Here is a 21,533-nt window from a genome sequence, read left to right as displayed (position 1 = left end):
GAGTGACGATGTGGGGAAACAGGCGCCGCAGGCATGAGGAACCAGCCAAACGTGGCACGTGCGAAGCACTGAAAAAATGAGGTTAAGCCTGGAACACAGTGAGTGAGGAAAACTGTTCGGAGGTAAGGTTGAAAGGTAAGGGGCCAAGTCCAGTGGGTTCGTGGACTGTCAAAAGGATGTTATCATTGCCATAAAGCTCTTCTTTTTATCAGCGTGGACGGAGTCAAAAAAATTGAGCCATTCATGCAAGTATCCAGGGTACACAGTATCAAAGGTAGGACGCTTCCGACTTTCTAACTGAACGATGCCACTGCCAAGAAACACGTGGAGGGATCCTATCCTACAGCCCGAAACATAAAATTCTTAAGAAGTACATATGCAAAGATATCGTTTATTATGACGTTTGGTAAGTCCAATAGTCAAAAATCTCTCCGGTTAATAGAAGTGACAGAATTATAAAATGTGAATTGAAAAAGACGCAGATTTTTTTTAACAGAAAAAAACATCAAATTCATTCAGCAAATATATATCAAGCACCTACTTTGTGCCAGGCATGCTCTAAGCACTAGAGGTACAGAAATGAACAAATCAATGGAGATTTAAGCAGTAACTGAGCAGATTTAACTGCAGAGGTATCATAGTACCAGAACTGAACTTCAACTTATTTTGTGTCTCGGGATTTTCTGAAACAGAAGTTACAGGCTTAGTCACATGTACCTGTCAGAAAGCAAACTTACCAAGGAATTCTTAATCACTTCACTTCTATAAAATTCTGGAAAAGAAGAAAAAGAACAGTAAGTGATATGGAGGAAAATAAGCTCACTAACTCTTAATCCTACAAGTTTTTTTAACACGTGCTCTAGTAAAAAAACAAAACAAAACAAAACAAAACACTTAAAACATTTTCAAGGGATCTATTCTCTCTGCATCTTTATCTGCAAAGAGAACAGAAATAATGATTAAATTAAAATATTTTCAAGGGGAAAAACAGGAGTAAAGACAGGTCAAGACTGTTCAGGTTTAATTTAGTGGGTTTTTTTCCTTTACTGGCTCCTTTTACCCCAGATTCTAACGTGAACCCTTAGAAACTCAGAATTTTCCCTACCTTAACCTCCTGCCATTCTAGACCTGATTCCAAATGTGCTGTTTTTCTCAAATATCTCCAGTGATCATCCACTGCAGCTCTGTGCAAAGAACGTTCCTAGAGCAACCAGGGAACCCGAGCTCTAGTTCCGCGTGTCATCACCATTCTGCCTCTCAGCCCCTGGAGCCCATTTCTTCTTGAGACAGAGATCGCATCAGACTAACAGTCAAAGGTCCTCCAGAAGCACTAAAAAGGTCATGACCCTACAAATCTTCACGGGTGCTGCCAGGGTTCTAAAAACCTGGAGATACAATCAAAAGACGGGGACAGAGGTTTGGACAACCGTCCAGCATTCCCTCTGCCGACCCTGCAAAGTCCCTCCCGTGATGCTGTGTCGCTGTGGACTCTGCAAAGGACCCTGTATCCCTGTGCTGCTATAGGGCGATTATTTCCCGAGAGTGATGCACACGCCACTAGTGCATGAGATGATTTCAGGTGACACATGGACAGACTTAAGTTTTTTCTAACACACTGAAACGGGTGGCTCACACGCCCACCCCCAAACTGTAAACAACTGTGGACTCCCTCAGGGCAGCAGCGTTTGTTTTCAACAATGATGTCTCCTCAGCATATAAAACTATTCCTGGCACAGGTAGGTACTCAAATTTTTTACTGAATCAACAGCTTCACAGATTCTGCCTAGACATGAGTTTGGAAACAATAAACTTTTTACTTCTTTTTTTTTTTTTTTTGGTCTTTTTAAGGTTGCACCCGCAGCATATGGAAGTTCCCAGGCTAGGGGTCTAAATGGAGCTACAGCAACACAGGATCCAAGCCGAGTCTGCAACCTACACCACAGCTCACGGCAACACCGGATCCTTAACCCAGTGAGTGAGGCCAGGGATCGAACCCGAAACCTCATGGATGCTAGTCAGATTCGTTTCCACTGCGCTACGACGGGAACTCCAGAAATAATAAACTTTGAAAAATGTATTCGGTGTGTAGCAGTACAGGTGAAACCCAGAGAGAGGGAAACTTGGCCAAGTCATCCACTGAACTGAGGCCTGGGAATCGCCAGGCAGGAAAAGAAGGGAGCCCCTGATGGAAACAAAATTCCTCTGGGCAAGCTCTTTAGGTGAAAACATCGCTTCACAAATATGCCATTACATTACTCCATGCTCGTCTTCTTTTGAGAAAACAAAAATAAGGATAATTACTCTACTTTGTGGTGATAAAGGGCCAATGTACTAAGTGAAAAAAACAGGTCCTAAGAGAGAATTTACAACAGAATCCAAATTTTTATAAATACATTAACAGCATTCATCGTAGGTGATAGGATTAAGCTGCTTCTTTATTTGTGTATGTATTTTTTTGTCTTCTTCAGGGCCGCACCCACAGCACGTGGACGTTCCAGACTAGGGGTGGAATCAGAGCTGTAGCTGCTGGCCTCCACCACGGCCACAGCAACGCAGGATCCGAGCCACATCAGTGGCCTACACCCCGGCTCACGGCAACGCCGGATTCTTAACCCACTGGGTGAGGCCAGAGGTCAAACCCTCATCCTTGGGGATACTAGTCAGATTCGTTGCTGCTGAACCACAACGGGGACTCCTTTTCTTTTGAGCGAGAGAATTCCTAAACTTAATCTCTAAAATGTCTGAATTAAACAGTTCCCGAAATACCTGTCTCCAGCTCTCGGCAAAGGTACAGCATCACAACACTGCAGACTAACTGCGTGTACAGATAAAACTAAACAACTCGCCTCCTCCCTCAGACCCTCAAGATGGGTTGCTGACTAACTCAAATGGAGAGAACGCAACAAAGGAGCCCTACGCTCCGGAAAGGAAGCACCAAATCGAGGCAGTTTCTACAGCGTTGAATGAGGGCCTACACCGTCCATCAATCTGTGACATTTTCAGTAGCATCAATGCCATCGGCAGCAGGGTGCACACCAGAATAGTGAATTGAGGAGAATTCAGAGTAAAAAATGGAGTTCTGGCCCCCAGGACACGTGCATCAGCCTGACCCTGGACAAGTCTGTCAACTTTCCTGGGCCAGAGTTTCTTCAGCTTTCAGAGGAGAAGGAGAGTTGGAAAATAACAGGGCTGTTGTGAGGCTCAAATGAAATGGTGAGTTAAAAATTCTTTATGAGCTATACATATAATTTTACTAGTACAATTAATTTTGATTGATTCAATTTGAGCAAAACTATTGGGTAAGCAAATTTTCCAAAAAATAGCATCCAAGACTAGTTCTGCACAACAGGGCCGCTGTGACACAACTGTTTCTCCATTCCGTGCCAAGACCTAAAGAAACAAGGCAGCCAGAGACTGCTGAGGATGCTTCCAAAGGCTTGTTTTGGCTGTGACACCGCATCCCCCTGGCTCAAGAAACGCTTCTTTTAGCTCACTCATAACAAAAGATAGACAAGCTTAAACTATGCCATGAAACTATTTTTCACCTATCAGAGAGGCAAAATTTCAAAAGTCTGATGACACAGCCGGTTGGTCGGGCTGTGGGAAAGAGGGTACCAGGACACAGCAAGTGGAAAGGTCAACAAGGACAAACGACACATCACTTCTTATGCTCTTCTGTGAATTCAACTGAAATAAAAGAATAACTTAGAAATCAGCATTTCAGATATTCCTCCTTGTTCCTCCTACTGTAGCTGAAAAGTTCTAGAGCCTACCATGTGGGCCCAACAAGGAGACCATGGAGAGACTTCAATCAACCATGGCATCCTGGAGCAGGAGGAAGTCTCAAGAATCATCAATCCTCTCATTTTAGAGAGAAATGAACTATAACCACACAAGAACTAAATGCCCGGGCCAAAGGGCTTGCCAGTTAGTGACCGACTCGATACCACTGCCAGACAGCAGGCTTGCATGTGGTCTGAGGCCAGCTCTTCCCTAATTGTGTGAATGACCACTTTTCTGAGATAACTTCAAGAAACAGTCCATAACCTCTAAGCTCAACACATAAACCGAGCTACAAGAACAGAACACACATACAAAAAAAAAAAACCAACAGTGACAAGAAAACAATCACTTTGCTCTCACTGTATCTCTCAGACAAGTTTTTACACCAACCAGTGGTCACCAACCAGTCCCATGACTACTCTTTTTACAAACTACTATTACGACTGTTAACACTACTGTTCTAATAGGAACTGCTATCATTCACCAAATACCTAAAATGTACTGAGTTCCATGTCAGTTACTATCATCAGAGATAACGCGAGCAAGGACACACAAGTTCTAACGGAGGTAACCAAGGAGTGATTACACAGAAACCTACCAAAAATGCTAAGAATTCTGGCACTGTCGTATAGTGCTAGTGATAAAAACCAATTAATGAGCAGCAAACCAAATGTATTAAGATCTGCAAAAATGCTTACAGCCTTAGGACAGAGAGTGACCAAAATGCTTTGGTTTTCTTCTGGACACACAGGAAGAGAACATCTCCCAGGCCCCTTTCCATCTACAAAGGATGATGCAACTGATACAGGGCTAATGGAATGTGATGGAATTGACGCAGATCGGTTCCATTTAAAAAAAAAAAATCTCCTTCAAATATTCCCTCTCTCTTGCCAGGCCAGAAGTGGCATTCCAAAATAGAAGAAGCCTGGATACCTGAGTCACCACTTAGAGGACAGCCGCCAAGCCAGCACCGGATAAAGAACATCTACAGTGAAGTCAATGTTGAAGAAATGTCATTTGCTAAGTCACTGAGGTTTGTGGTGCTTGTTACAGCAGCTCGTGTTAATCGTTCAGATTAATACAATGGTTTTAAAAATATGCGGAGTTGGAGTTTTTCCATCATGGCTCAGCGGAAACAAATCTGCCTAGCGTTTATGAGGACGCAGGTTCAATTCTTGGCCTCACGAAGTGGGTTAAGGATCCGGCGTTGCCGTGAGCTGTGGTGTAGGTCACAGAAGCGGCTCGGATCTGAATGTTGCTGTGGCTGTGGTGTATTGTAGACTGACAACTACAGCTCTGATTCGACCCCTAGCCTGGGAACCTCCATATACCATCATAGCGGCCTTAAAGGACAAAATAAATAAATAAAAATACACAGAATGAGAAATAAGAATGAAGTAAAACTACATAAAATTAGCAGAATTTGGAGGGCTTTTTTTTTCATCCTTAAATATTATTTTAGGCAGGGAGTTCCTGCCGTGGCGCAGCAGAAACGAATCCGACTAGGAACCATGAGGTTGCGGGTTCAATCCCTGGCCTCGCACAGTGGGTTAAGGATCCGGCGTTGCCATGTGTTGGGGTGTAGGTCACAGACGCAGCTCGGATCTGGCGTTGCTGTGGCTGTGGTGTAGGCTGGCAGCTACAGCTCCAATTTGACCCCTCCCCTGGGAACCTCCATATGCTGCGGGTGTGGCCCAAAAAGACAAAAAAAAAAATTATTTTAGGCAGAGCCTCCTTGTATCTCTCACAAGCATCCTATCTAAATAAATCTATCTCTTGCCTATCAAAAAAAAATTGTCTTAATGCTATTTGCATTTGCGGGGGGGGGGTCTACTCTATATGACTCCTGATCAATATTTTTTATTAGCATACACTGGTATTGAAATTTTAAAAAGAAAAAGTTATTAAACAACTACTACTTTCATAACAGTTTTTTAAAGTTATAAAACCAAAAAGATAAGATGTCGTTCAAATTTTTCATCTTTGCCCCAGAACAAAATTCAAGTAAGTCCTCAGCACCCCTTTTTAAAATAATGCCACTTTTGTTAATACAAATAGACCTTTAACCACATCTAACCCAGTGTTACTACCTTATCCCAGTTGATCCTATAAAAATCTGTCTTGCCTGACTTTTTCTTTTTTTCTTTTTATGGCTACACCTGCAGCATATGGAAGTTCCTGAGTCAGGGGTCAAACTGGAGCTAAATCTACACCCTATGCCGCAGCTTGTGGCAATACCAGATCCTCGGCCCACTGAGAAAGGCCAGGGATTGAACCTGCATCCTCACAGAAACAATGTGAGGTTCTTAACCCACCGGGCCACAATGGGAACTCCTTGCCCGACTTCTTGAGACCTCATTATTTCCACCTGACAAATGGGAAAAGTGAGGTTCAAAAAGCCATGCTCTCTGGCCAAAACTCACAGAGCTAGTGTTGTAGCTCTTTAAGTATATAGTATACAACAGGTTTACAGTTATATAATAGCTGAAACAGCTAGAACCAGTATCAGTATAGTTCCAATCCTGATCCAGCACTCCTACCATCGTGCCATGCTTTCTCTCTAACAGTATCCAACACAGGTTAACAGATTATATCAAAGGGCCTTTCATCCAACACACAGTCACAAGATGCTTGTGATTTCGAATCACATTACTGATTACTCCTAGGACTATATCACTTTTGGAAGAAACATTTCAATGTGTGGAGCCGAATTCAAAGAAACCAGGTCATTCTTCTACAAATGATGCCATATACACAAGGAATTACAGATATGAGAAGATACGCACTAGGTCCTAATTTTACATAATACTAAAGGAATCAATTACATTTTAAAGAAAAGCAAATTAGTACTAGACACTGGATTCAAACAACCCCCCCCCCTTTTTTTTGGCTTCCCTCCCAATAATCTAGTTTAAACGACAGCTCCTGGAGTAAAGGCATTAATCATTAACACTCATAAAGGAACGATAAGTTGATCAATGTGCAAGAAGGATCCAAAGGCCATGTCTCTTCAACATATCTAACAACTGCTCATGAAGCGTGTTCCGACAGCATGACAATTTAGCTTTCGAACAAGCAGTGAAAGAAGAAGCGCTGAGAATCACCTGCGTCACAAAAGTACAAAAATGAGATGCAACCGTCTGTGGGGGCCACGTTCAGACTGCCTCACCTTTACACGGCCTCCCGGTGTCACACAGGTGAAGTGTGAAGTAGGTGTCAAGGAGCTGATGGCCATTTCTATTGACGATGTTCCGGGCAGCGACGTTCCGGAGATGTCGAAGGCGCCGCTGAAAAACAGGAACGAGAAAAGAGGGGCACTCAGCTTTCTCCTCCTACAAAATGTCCTGGGATATAGGAGGCTGCCCCAGTCCCTTATTTGTTGAGTCAGCAACCTTAACCCAGTCTCTTCTTTACGCCGCAGTGTCTCTTCCATCAAATAGGAATGATTCCTGCCCCGTTGCACTGACAAGGTTGTGGGAACACAAAACAACAGAGAGGAAATATTCTTGAAAAGCATAAATGTGGCGTTGCGTCATGGCGCAGCGGAAACGAATCCGACTAGGGAACCATGAGGTTGGGGGTTCGATCCCTGGCCTTGCTCAGTGGGTTCAGGATTCGGCTGTGAGCTGTGGTATAGGTCACAGGCGAGACTTGGATCTGGCTACGGCTGTGGTGTAGGCCAGCAGCTACAGCTCTGATTTGACCCCTAGCCTGGGAACCTCCATATGCTGTGGGTGCAGCCCTAAAAAGACAAAAAAAAAAAGAAAGAAAAGCATAAATGTTACATAAATGCTATATACCTGTAGAATAGCATTAGTATTTCCTAGGACATAAAGGAAGTAGTAATTTACTTTTTTCCTTCAGAAGGATGCCGGTAGACATGCAAAGCCAAACTCATACTAACAGAAAATCAGCAATTCACACACACATATACCCCCTGTTGCTAGTTCAGGCTGATGCCAGATCATCTGTTACAACCAGGAAAAGAAGCCACAGCCAAAAAAATAAAAGCAATAACTCACTGGGCACTCCATGCAGCCAATACCCCAGCTGTTATCAGCTTAAATTAAATTCTCACTTGACCAGCAGTCAACCGGTCGCTATTTCCTCATCAGACCTCCTTCCCGACAATTTCTGATTAGAATGCATGAGTTATTTGGAGTCACAAGTGTTGGAAAGGCAACAGCTCCATAAGGAACAGAAGACATCGCAAAAATACAAGACAATTTAAGGGACCGCCAAATCATCTCATATCAAAAAGAGAAAAAGCTGGCAATGCTCAAGTCTGAGCATACCAGATTCATTCCCAAAAGCTAGTTCCCTGTGTCAGATCATTATCTTCAGAGAGTTCAAAATAGAAACCAAGTGCTCAGTTTTAAAATATGCTTCAAGCTCTCCCTTCAGGCTGAAAGTCAGCCCACTCTGCTGAGCTGGTAGGTCCATCTTCAATTATACGTGCAGTCTGCCGGAAAAGCCAGGACTCCCTTTCCAGGCCCAGGCCAACCCTGTCTCCCAATCCAGAGATCAGGATTCTTTGAGAGAGAAGGCTATTATCTAATCCATTTGTTTACTCCTCCACATACGAAAAGCCCCAAGTGTATTTTTGAGAAGTTCCTAGGGCTCATTCTCAGAAACTCATTTTTCTGCAACCTGCCAAAAATTTCCATTTCAAACCCTGGATTATGGCAACTATTTCCTTCTACTATATATGTTTCATTAGCCTTCTCAGCCAAGATTTTAAATCAACAGTTGTGTGGTGCAGTGGAAACGAATCACTAGGAACCATGAGGTTGCAGGTTCCATCCCTGGCCTCTCTCAGTGGGTTAAGGATCCAGCATTGCCGTGAGCTGTGGTGTAGGTCACGGACGAGGCTCAGATCTTGCATTGCTGTGGCTGTGGTGTAGGCCATGGGCTATAGCTCTGATTACACCCCTAGCCTGGGAATCTCCATATGTGGCGAGTGCGACCCTAAAAAAAAAGACAAAAAGACAAAAAAAAAAAAAGATTTTAAATCAACAGGAACCACTAATTGCCTAAACACAATAATCACATCGATTGTGCCATAAGTTCCAATCCTGGTCCCTTATTCAAAGATCTGAAAATGGACCCTAAGACTCCAGCATAAAGCACACACTTCCCAAGGTTGCTTTCAAAGTCCTGTGCAATCCGCCCTCTCCATATCCTACCCTCACTCCACCTACTCAACCCCTAGTGACTGCTTAAGATTCCATGAAAAAGATCATGCATGGTCCTAGCTCCAGGCTTTGGCTAATGCCAGCCCCTCCATCTAGAACATTACTCTCTTTAAGGAAATCCATTTCCACTTCAAAGTTAAGGAAAGACGATGCCTCTAACTGAACTGCTCCTTTATTTGAATAAATAAGAACTTGCTTCTATCTCTACGTAGGTCAATCTGCCTTATATTATAGGTAGTTGTTTAGTGTTATCTTCGCTGTTAATCTAGGTGGAAAAGACCAATGACAGGGACCAATCCCACCACTATACTGTCAGCATTTATTAAGTGCTTACTGTGCACCCATATACTGTGTTAAACACTTCATATATGTGATCTTATTTCATTCTTATAACAACCTTATGAGATTAGATTACTCTTTTTTTTTTTTTGGTCTTTTTGCCTTTTCTGGGGCTGCTCCCCCAGCATATGGAGGTTGCAAGGCTAGGGAGTCTAATCAGAGTTGTAGCTGCCAGCCTACGCCAGAGTCATAGCAACGCGGGATCCGAGCCATGCCTTCGACCTACACCACAGCTCACGGCAACGCCGGATCCTTAACCGACTGAGCAAGGCCAGGGATCGAACCCACAACCTCATGGTTCCTAGTTGGAATCATTAACCACTAAGCCATGACGGGAACTCTAGGATTACTCATTATTCTTCTTCATCGCTTTACCCCAACATTTCTAAGTAACCATATATAAGCAAAGAAACAAAACAGTAAATAATAAATCAGAGGATATCTCAGAAGAAAGGAAAGAAAGCAGAAAGTAAGTGAGGGGGTTAAACCTATATATGCAGATATATATGTGTACATATGTGCGCGCACACACACACACCTCTGTATCTCCTCTATCTACACAGGAGACACAACTGGGCCTTTACATCCTCTATTGCTACAGAGGACAGAACAATCATCTGTCCATCAGCTCAAGAGAATAATTTTATGACAAATACAATGATAATGAAATGGACTGCCTACAAAGCAGTATGCAGGGCTTAGACAGAAACTGCATCTGGGAGTTCCCGTCAAGGCTTGGCAGAAATGAATCTGACCAGTGTCCACAGGTTCGATCCTTGGCCTTGTTCAGTGGGTTAAGGATCCGGCGTTGCCATGAGCTGTGGTGTAGGTTGCAGACGAGGCTCAGATCTGGCGTTGCTATGGCTGTGGTGTAGGCCAGTGCCTACAGATACGATTCAAACCCTGGCCTGGGAACCTCCATATACTGTGGGTGTGGCCCTAAAAAGACAAGACAAGACAAGAAAAGGAGAGAAAGAGAGAGAAAAGAAACTGCATCTGTAATGGCTATTGCTAAAGAGATCTCTGCAGTATGTAGGAAGTTAACACAAACACCTCCCAGGCACCCTCAGGCTCCAAGCTCTAGGATTCTAAAATCAGCAGTGACGTCTACAAACACTCCTCAGGGTGGATTTCGAATGTATCATTATTTCTATGCTTCCCTCCACTCATATGGATAAAACAGAACCAACTACATCAGGGCATCTGATAAGAAAGTTTACCAAAAAGCCACAAACTCCTCCACAAATTAACCCACCATACTTAAAGCCCCGACTTTTTGCCTTTTCCCTCATTTTATTTATTGCAAAAGCACTAGGATTCATTATACCATGCTTAATTAAAACATAAGATGATCCCAGCAAATGGAACAGACAGAGGAAATCAACTCTACAGGTAAATTCCAGATGTAATCTTGGTGAGAGGCAGCAGGTGTACCCAGGAGTTCTCTTGTGCTTTTGTCTCAGCTTCTTCTTTAAAAGATTCATTCAATTTTATCAAAAAGCTGCTTATTACTTTTTATACAATAAAATGAAGTTTAATTGATAATCATCAGCCAATGATATTCTTTAATTCTGACAAATGTAAAGCAGTATTGTGAGACATTAACCTTAGGAGAAATTGAATGAAGGGAATTCTCTGTACTACCTTCATTACTTTTCCATAAATCTAAAACTATTCCAAAATAAAAAATTTACTTATAAAAAAATGTTACTTATTGAAGTTCTCACGTGGCACAGTGGGTTAAGGATCCAGCATTGTCACTCCCGGAGCTCAGGTCACTGGTGTGGCTGGGAGTCCATCCCTGGCCTGGGAACTTCCATAGGCTGCAGGTACAGTCATGAAAAAAGGGAAAAAAAAGAAGGAAAAAAAAAAGAAAAAGAAACACTGGAAGGTTAAACCAGAAACTCGAAAAAATTATTACCTGTGGGGGTGAGAACAGAATGCAGGGAACAGAGACAAAAGCAAGATTTGCCTTCTATTTGTTTATGTGGTTTTGAGTCCTATACCACAAGAATGTCTTATGTACTCCAAAAATAAAATAAATGTGAAAAGGTTTAAATCAACTAAACCTAGTCCACCATATAACAGCAATGCCAAAAATCACCTCCAGTCTTCGGAGGTGTCATCCGTCTTTGCCCAAGACAGCTATTCCTTCGCAGAAGGACCCTCCCTACCTACCAATCCACATACTTCCTGTAGAATTAACCGACCTCCAGCTCCATGGATGTTCATGGGACTCAGATCAAGCCAATCAGCAAACCATAACGTACAGCTAGGGTCCACGGAAGACCTGGAAATTGTGTTGTGAGCGTTCTTTTTCTCCCGCACGGACTCTGAACCTGGAAGGACACAGAGCTAGAGATGCTGGCAGCCATCTCTCCATCACAGTGAAACCTGGCGGTGAAACCAGCAAGTAAGAGAGCAGAGGTCAGATGTGAACCAAGACGGAGCTAAGGGACTGAGAGAATCAAATCCCTAGTACGAAACAGATAAGCCACAAGGATGCATGGGAGAAGACAGGGAGGTAAAGCCATTACCTTCTAATAACTATAGACAGAGCATCACCTGTAAAAATACTGAACCGCTATGATGTACTCCTGAAACTAATACTGCAAATTAACTACACTTCCATTACAAAAATAAAATTTCGGAGTCTCTTGTGGCTCAGCGGGTGAAGGGTCCAGTGCTGTCCCTGCAGGGGCTCAGGTCACTGCAGTGCTACTGGTTCGCTCCCTGGCCCAAGAACTTCCACATGCTATGAGTGCAGCGAAAATGAAAAAATGAATAATAAATGAATAGTAATTTCTTTTTAATTTTTAAGAAAGAAAAATTTAAGTCTTTGGGTCAAACCATACCTAAAATGAGAACTACAATGACAAACACCAGTCCAGTTCCTATAAAACTGCCAAAGATTACAACTAGGAAGAAGACATATTCTAACTGTTTATCACAGTTTATCCCATAACAAGTCAGTATAAGAGTAACATTCTAATTTAGTGCCAAGGTGTGGAGAAATGCGTCATTTTGTTAAACATCTTCATATTTTAGAAAACAATCAGGAGTTCTGGTTGTGGCTCAGCAGTTAACGAACCCGACTAGCATCCACAAGGACACAGGTTTGATCCCCGGCCTTGATAAGTGGGTTGGGGATCTGGTGTTGCCATGAGCTGTGGTGTAGGTTGAAGACGCAGCTCAAATCTGGCATTGCTGTGGCTGTGATGTAGGCCCGCAGCTACAGCTCCGATTGGACCCCTAGCCTGGGAACCTCCATATGCTGCAGGTGCGGCCCTAAAAAGACTAAAAAAAAAAAGAAAAGAAAAGAAAAAAAAACAGTCAAAAAAAAATATTTTAGAAAACAGTCAAAAATGGGTCAATCCATTTTTGTTGATACAATTTTGAACCTCAACTTTGATGATAGCAAGTCAAGTCACACCTAAGAACTAAAAAGCAATCCAAAGCAATTTTCAGTAGTAAAGGACACCAGTGGGATTTTGCTTTCCTCCTAAATAGGACCTTTCCTTTGCTGGCATCTAAAATTTTCTGGCTTTTTGAGGTATAAAAATGACCAAAGAGAGGGAGTTCCCATCATTGCCCAGCAGAAACAAATCCAACTAGGAACCATGAGGTTGCGGGTTCGATCCCTGGCTTCCCTCAGTGGGTTAAGGATCCGGCCTTGCAGTGAGCTGTGGTGTAGGTCGCAGACGCAGCTCGGATCCCGCGTTGCTGTGGCTGTGGTGTAGGCCGGTGGCTGCAGCTCCAATTCACCCCCTGGCCTAGAAACCTCCATATGCCGTGGGTGCAGCTCTGAAAAGCAAAAAAAAAGAAAGAAAAAAAGAAAAGACCAAAGAGAAAGGCGGCATCTTTGCTCCTGTTCCTCATCACTGCTGAGAGCGATTCAGGAGGCTAACGGGCAGCAGCAGGAGGAGGAAATGACCACCACCCTCTCTCCCTTCCCTGCACCCCGAGCCTAAAACCAACAGTACGTACCGTGGCCCCTAAACGCAATGACTCCACAAGTCCCCCAAACTCAACCAGCCCCCCAAACAGCGCTCGTCCACTCCTCCATGTCGAAGTGGGGACTATGCGCCCACCCCCTTTAAGGAGGGTCACCGTGAGGTATCCTCTCAACAAATTTTGAGTGCAATTTGCTTAGTCCACAAGCACTGCTACAAATTAATAATAGAATCAATAATCTGTACTTCAAGAGAAAAGAGAGTAAAAGATTTTAAAAAGCAGGCCACCAAAACAGAAATGGAAATGGTCGATAAATAGATGAAAAGATATATATATGACCCCACTCACCATTAAAGATATGCACATCAAGGGGCGTTCCCTTCGTGGCTCAGCAGTTAATGAACCCAACTAGGATCCATGAGGATGCGGGTTTGATCCCCAGTCTCGCTCAATGGGTTAAGGATCCCGAGTTGCTGTGAGCTGTGGTGTAGGTCACAGACAGGGCTTGGATCCTGCGTTGCTGTGGCTCTGGCAGAGGCTGACAGCTTCAGCTCTGGGGACCTCCATATGCCACGGGAGCGGCCCTAAAAAGCAAAAAAAAAAAAAAGAAAGATATGCATAAGACAACAAACATGCCAGCTTTCGGCACACTCTAGTTTCTGAAGAACGGCTGGACCAACACATCCCACCCCAACGTGCTCTCTTACAAAGTGATGTTGCCACTTGTCCGTTATGAAGTGGGGTCTACGTTCCCTCTCCCTTAGAGGAGGGCAGGCCCGTGACTGTGGCCGAATGATGCCATGTGACTTCCACACCAAATCATAAGACGACCTGGCCCTCTTCACAGGACGCTCCTCCTCAGAATCCAGACACCCTACTGCGGGGATGAAAAGCAGCCACACGGAAAAGACTCTGCAGAACCCCAGCTGCAACCAGATGTGGAAGGGACCAGGTCAGCACCCAGCCTTTGAGACGCCAGGAAGGACACGAAGGAACGTGCAGACAAGCCCGCCCCAAACTGCATATTCATGAGCAAAATAAATGATGATATTGTTTTAAGTCACTAAATGTTTGGTCGTCAGCAGGAGAAAATAAAGAGACCTATCGGGTTAAACAAACGATTTCAGTCTCTCTCGGGGTTGACAGGAGTGAGGAAAACAGTGTGAGGGGAAACAGAAAATGGTCCATTTTGGAAGGAGAGCAATGTAGCAACAACTACCAAAATGTTACATTGCATAATATCTGGCCAAGCAACTCCCCAAGTCATAAAAATGTGTGCAAATATTGGCTACAAAAGCAAAAAATGGAATATCCGCTCTTAAACTGTGATATCGTCATACAATGGAAAATTACACAACCTTTACAAAACCAAAGGGAAGGAACACAAACAAAGGAATGAGAAACGTGAAACATCCACGTGGATTAATATTAATTACTTTACGCCCTGAATGTGGACCATGGATGGGCCCGCATGTTCTAGAAGGATCAGAAAGCGGCTATTTTAAGCTTTTGAGGGCGCATTCAGTCTCTGCAAACTCTCTGGTGTTCCGTCTGTTTGTTTATAATCCCCTAACCATGTCAAACCTGTCATTTCATCCTTTGTTATAAAAATCAGCACCTACTGGCCAGTTTGATGACCCCTCATGTAGATAAGCCCTGAGTTTGGAGATCATTTTAAAGTGCGTTTGGCTGGGAAATGCAGTCAAACTTGTTTTGAATACCCTTCCCTGGGCCCAGGCTCACTTCTTTTTCAGGTCAGGCATTTATTCTCAGCCTGGGACCAGGCTCAGTGGCATAGAAGATATAAGGCCCAGGTTAACTTTGGGACCCTTCTTTTTTTTGAGGAGCAACAGAAGCAAACCTGGGGGAAAATGAGTTTTTCACATTTCCACAGAAGGTAAATATGCTGAATTACCAAATCAAGAATTTAAGCTTAATAAATTAGGTCACTCTTTTTATAAAATACAAAAGCCCCTTCTATATTACAGCACTCTCAATCAGCTTTTTTTTTTTTTCTAATCTTTTAATCCTACCTGAAAGGCTCACTGTGAAAAGTTTTGCAAAAACACAAAAATGCTTTACAGCGAGACCTTGGTGCTACTGGATAGAAAGCGAATGGTGCCAAAAGCCAATGTTACAGATTTAAACAGAAAAACCACCCACTCTAATCGCTCATAAAATACGTTATAGCTCCTGTTGCAAAGTGAATACTTTCTCTGACGAAAAGTACACAACCCTGGAACCAAAGCCTTTATTGTGACATTATCTCTGCTCTCCCTCAAGTTCAAATCAGTCCCAGAAATTCATTCTGTCGCTTACTAAGCACTATCAGGGTTCGCCACAAGACGAGAGAACAAAACATCTGTCTTCGAACTTTCTACATTTCTTAAACATTTTGCCTTGGGGGTTTTTTTGCTTGTGTTTTGTTTTTTGGGGTTTTTTTGTTGTTCTTTTTTTTTAATCGCCACTGTATTCACGCCCAATCTTGGTGGAAAGTCCAAACTTGCCTTTTTTCTCCCGTGTTTCCTCTGGGCAGTGTGCAGACACTGCTGAGAAAACTGTAATTGCTAAAACCCCTAAAATGGCAATCTGGCCTTATCTACCAAAATTACACATGTATATACTCTTTGACACAGCCATTCCACTTCTGCATTTGTGTTAAAAATACACTTGGGGAGTTCCCGTCGTGGCGCAGTGGTTAACGAATCCGACTAGGAACCATGAGGTTGCGGGTTCGGTCCCTGCCCTTGCTCAGTGGGTTAACCATCCGGCGTTGCCGTGAGCTGTGGTGTAGGTTGCAGACGCGGCTCGGATCCCGCGTTGCTGTGGCTCTGGCGTAGGCCGGTGGCTACAGCTCCGATTCGACCCCTAGCCTGGGAACCTCCATACGCCGCGGGAGCGGCCCAAGAAATAGCAACAACAACAACAACAAAATAAAATAAAATAAAATAAAATAAAATAAAATAAAAATACACTTGCACACTGTAAACCAACCATTAACAGAAAAAATACAAATCATTATAAAAAAGAAATACACTTGCAGGTATGCAGTATGATGTGTGACACTACCCTTGTTCATATTAGCAAAAGCCAAAAATAAATGTTCATCAGTAGGAGACTGGCTAGCAGGGTGTACATCCTTCAGGTGTATGCCATGAGACCATGAAGAGTACATCAGGTGGCAGCTTTCTGAGCACCCACATGGAAGAATTTATAAGATACACATGCTGTTAGTTTTTTTTAAATAGTACAATATAGTTTTTCCAGTGTGTTTAACAAGTTATCACTTGCATTTCATAGGGAAAAAAGAATGACACAGTTATGGTAGATGCATAAAGTGTAACTGATAACACTGGTTGCCCCCAGGAGGGAAAATGGGTATTTGAGGCCCAGAGTGATATGGAGACCCTTCACTGTGTCCTCTGTGTCCACTGTGAATTGTGATCCCTTTGAATATATTATCGGTTTTTTAAGATAAAACTAAATCTATGCGTTTAAAAAAAAACAAGAGATGGCAGAGTTCCCGTTGCAGCTCAGCAATAACCAACCTAACTGGTGACCATGAGGACGTGGGTTTGATCCCTGGCCTTGCTCAGTGGGTTACGGATCTGGCGTTGCCGTGGCTGTGGTGTAGGCTGCCAGTTGCAGCACCGATTCGACCCCTCGGCTGGGACCTCGATATGCCGCAGGCGAGGCCGTTTAAAAAAAAACAGAAACAAAAAAACAACAACGACACAGAGATGAGGCCCTTAAAAAAAAAACAGAAACAAAAAAACAACGACACAGAGATGGCCACAGCCTTCAAGCACAGGTCTCTGTGATGCCAGCACCCGAGGTAGCGTGACGTGGTGCTAAGAGGTGCCCCTAACGTCAACAATCCTGAACAAGCGTGGGTCTGACCACTCACAGTGGGCAAGTCGCTCTCTCTGAGCCTATTTCCTCTTCCATAACAGAGATATTTCCTGTATGCTGACCTCTGGGAGTTATTTTAAGGATCAAGTGAAATCATGAATATAAAAGCTCTCTGAAAAAATTGTACAAGTACTTTACAAATATAAAGTATTCACAGAAACAGGGATCTCAAGAACGGGATGTGGTTATCCGTGTAGGACGACCAACTGTTTTGGGCACTTCTAACCTGAAGGAGAGACGGATTTAGAAACCGTCTATCTAAACAGGGATAATAAAGGCCCAAGAGTTGAACAAGCCTCCAAAGGCCAGACAGTCAAGAGACAGAATTAGAGAATTTGCAGAACTGGCAAAAATCCTGACGGTCATCTAAGCCTTTGCGGCTCCGTTATCACCTGGGAAGCTGCTCGACCAGAATCTACACGTTAACAAGATCCCCTGGTCATCTGCATGCAGATTTTGAGTTTAATAATCACTCATCTAAGCCATCTTACTCATTTTTTAATAATAAAATTGAGGCCTTAGGTAAAAGGCCTACCATCCCCGTTAGGAAGCAGCAACATCAGGACCGGGACCCAGGCCTGATTCCCTGGGCTATGCGTACAGGTCCACCTGTGCTTCCCAGACACCTGGTTTCAAAACCTTTGAGACATCGTTGCCTGGCAGATGCCCCACGGCCCAAGCCCATTTCTAATCAGACTCCTAGCCCATCAATTCTTTCTTCACAGCATCTCTGGCCTATGTTTCTTCTTTCTCATTTTTCATTCATTTCCCGAAAGCTACTGCTGTCTATGCTATGAAAAAGCAGATTCCCTCTGCCGTGCATCTACTAACTTCTTCTGCAAACAAGAGCTCACCTACGAATAGTAAGCCATACAATTCCTTAAGAAAGTGCTAGCCACTATAAAGCATTAAATGTTACCATAACTGACTTCAAAAAGAATCTCTGTTTAAATCCTACCAAGATCAGCAAACTATAACTTGGTGATGCTAACCCAAGAATCTCGTGTTTTCACTTCCATTATTTCTTTCCCATTACCTCCTCCTCTTGGCCCCAGAACTAACCCAGGTACCTTTATCTCATAAGCTCTCCCACTGGCATCAAGCCTTAGTAAATGAATCCCAAAGCCCTAAAGCTGCTTCCCAGTACCATCTCAATCCCCATCTGTCCAAAGCGCTCAGCATTCACTAACATCCTCATGTCTTTATAATTCTCTCCCATACATTGTACCCTAGCTGACCAGAGTCTTTGAACATTTCTTGAGTAGCCATCATGTGCCAGGAACCACGCAATGAAACGGAAGACTAATTACCTCTGAATGTGTCACCTACATAAATTCAATAGAACGAAGAGCCCTGGCCTCTGCTCCATTTCTATTTCTGCACCAAGAAGCTTTGATTTTTTTTTAAGAGCAACTAATATGGGAAGACTTTTATAGATGCTCAGCCACAAGAGGAATAGATGAAGAGACAGATTAAGCCACCCACAGCGTGAAGACTAACTCATGTGCAGCAGCCTGTGCACTGCAGCCCTAGGGTCAACAGCTCTGGAGACTCCTAGCTACAGACTGGGTTCAACTAAACCAACCTCAAAAAAACAAAGGGCGTGTGCTTCAGCTCCAAATCAGACTGTGAGCTCTTCATTCCAAATATACCAAACACTGTTTGGGGTGGTGGTATGAACCTAGCCCATTTAGGGTTGAGTGCCAGCTCTGGTGTGTCATTAATCTCTCTAAGCTTCAGAGACCCCATATGTAAAACAGAGCTAATAACAGCTTCTACCTCATGGAGCTGTGATAAGGAGGAAATGCAGGGACTGGCATACGTGATAGGTCAACAGGCGCTATCATCATCAATCACCCTACAGAGGCCTCAGCTCTTAGGGGTCAGTTTACCCGTAGCTTCAAAAATCTATCCGCCTAATGTGAGCTCTCCAGGTTTGCGAAGGTAGAGACGAAGTTGAAGCTGGAAAACTGTGTTTTGAATCCAAGAAGCAAACTGAGTAAGACAGTGGGAGAGGCTCCAAATTGAGAAGCAAAATGGCTGGGTATGAACTCCAGTTCATCCAGGTTCTTTCTGGGCCTTGAGTCTCTGGCCTGTCACATGGCGAGGGGGGATGGTTCTAACTACTGTGGGTAAAAATACCATGAGAATGGTTTTGAAGAGATTAGCTACTAAAAACACAAGGCAGCATGGCAAAAGCCAAAACGCTAAGAGTGGGAAACTCACTCATGCGTATTATTACTCAATGAATTTATTCCCTTTGTAGTTGTACAATGATCATCACAATCCAATTTTATAGGATTTCCATCCCACACCCCCAATGAATAACTTTTAAAGGATATTTCTGTAATGGTGTGGGACAACCAGCGACGAATCTTGGCTGGAGGAAAACATGACAGCAAATGGTAATCACGAGGCTGGACTAAAACGCGTGTCTGCAAGTAAGCAGACAAATGTCACATCATGCCTCATGGCCCAGCTCAGAATCTCCGCTTTTGAGACCTCCTTCCCGACCCCCTTGCCCCACTCGCTACCCCCAATCACGAGAATTTCTGCCCTCCGAGCGTGACTGTGTTACACACGTGCCACCATCACAGCACTCACCACAATCATACTTCATTAACCATGTTTATGGTCCTGTTAAACTATAAAAGAGGGTTGGTCCTTAAATACAGAAACCAAGGTTTATTCCTCCCTGTACCCAAAGCACAGGCCTAGTGCAAAGGAGGTACTCAGGAAGTGCTGCACAAACCAAGGAGTAAACCATAGACAAGATTAGACATTTCTCTGTGCTGTAAGACAGAAGCCTTACATGTACGGTGACACTTGAAAGTTATATTTTATGTAAAGCTTTTTTCTTTTTTTCTTTTTTTTTTTTTTGGTCTTTTTGCTATTTCTTTGGGCCGCTCCTGCGGCATATGGAGGTTCCCAGGCTAAGGGTCGAATCAGAGCTGTAACCACCGGCCTACGCCAGAGTCATAGCAACTCGGGATCTGAGCTGCGTCTGCGACCTACACCACAGCTCATGGCAACACCGGATCCTTAACCCACTGAGCGAGGCCAGGGATCGAACCCGCAACCTCATGGTTCCTAGTCGGATTCGGTAACCACTGAGCCACGTCGGGAACTCCTATATAAAGCTCTTAAGAGCACTTCTATTTTATCACAACTCTGCCCTTCTGCGGCCTCAATGACTATAAGCTCCTGAGGAACCAAAGCTGTCTTTTTATCCCAAGGGCAGGCACACAGATACTCAGTGAATGTCTGCTGAAGGAATGAAGGAATGATTCATGAAGGACTATCTCCCACTGCCTCACAGCTCAAGCCTCAGCCTCGCTGTATTTGGAAAATTCATCAGCTGCCTTCTCCCCACCACGCTTCTCCCCACGAGGCGCCCCCCCCCCCCCCGCCGCCACTCTCGCTTACGGTGCAAGGCCAAGGGCATCCTGGGAAATGTGCAGGGGGTGTTAAGAGCCGGGACATCATTGTTTCCCCACTCACAGCCAAGGTCAGCTCAGACAAGAGTCCTTAACAGATGACGAATCCAGGCAGGGAAGAGCAGGACAGATGCATGACCTCAGAGTGTCTCCTACAGACTGTCAGTTGCAAGGGCCCACACGCACACACACACACGCACACGCGAATTACACAGTTGAGAAATCAGGTAACATCTTGACTGAGAGACCAAAATAAACATTACCAGTCAGGGACAAATGGACATCATGTGCCACCAGAAACGACAGCCCATGAAGGACACATCACCACACAGGAAATTCCAACTGAGAATGCATCATCTGAATCTAATCATGGGAAACATCAGATAAACAGAAAATGAAATACATTAATTTTTTTTTTTATGTCTTTTTAGGGCTGCACTAGCAGCATATGGAGGTTCCCCAGCTGGGGTCAAATAGGAGCTGTAGCAGCCGGCCTACACCACATCTCACGGCAACACAGGATTCGAGCTGTGTCTACACCACAGCTCAAGGCAACGCCGGATCCTTAACCCACTGAGCAGGGCCAGGGATCGAACCCACAACCTCATGGTTCCTAGTCAGATTCGTTTCCGCTGTGCCACAACGGGAACTCCAAGAATGGTCTATTTTTACAAGGGAAGATAAAGTCTGTATATGACATTAATATGTAAATAAAGAGAAAAAGCTGCAGAAATGTTCCACCTTGAAGAGATAACAAAATGCAACACCCAGTTGTAGACTGGATCATGAACCGGAGGAGGAAAATTTCTATTAAGGACGTTATGAGATCAACTGACACAACTATGAACAACAGATTAAAGTATTAATTGCTGTTAATTTACTGAAGGGGATAATTATATTGTGGATATAAAAA

General features: G+C 43.8%; 1 protein-coding gene across 2 annotated transcripts in view; it reads right to left on the bottom strand.

Moving 5' to 3' along the window:
- Nucleotides 1-21,533, bottom strand: part of UVRAG (UV radiation resistance associated) — a 283,852-nt gene that overhangs the window by 245,483 nt on the left and 16,836 nt on the right. Inside the window, exons 2-3 of one of the 2 annotated variants that reach the window (XM_047752708.1) lie at nucleotides 6,953-7,070; nucleotides 738-772 (exon numbers count right to left, since the gene is read on the bottom strand). In XM_047752708.1, coding sequence (XP_047608664.1) covers nucleotides 738-772; nucleotides 6,953-7,070 — 153 coding nt within the window. The remainder of the gene's footprint in view (nucleotides 1-737; nucleotides 773-6,952; nucleotides 7,071-21,533) is intronic. The other variant, XM_047752709.1, reaches the window with a different exon arrangement.

This window comes from Phacochoerus africanus, chromosome 11 (genome assembly GCF_016906955.1).
Source record: "Phacochoerus africanus isolate WHEZ1 chromosome 11, ROS_Pafr_v1, whole genome shotgun sequence".
Taxonomy (NCBI): domain Eukaryota; kingdom Metazoa; phylum Chordata; class Mammalia; order Artiodactyla; family Suidae; genus Phacochoerus; species Phacochoerus africanus.
The sequence above is the reverse complement of the archived record's forward strand: the minus strand, read 5'-3'. Positions and strand labels throughout refer to the sequence as shown.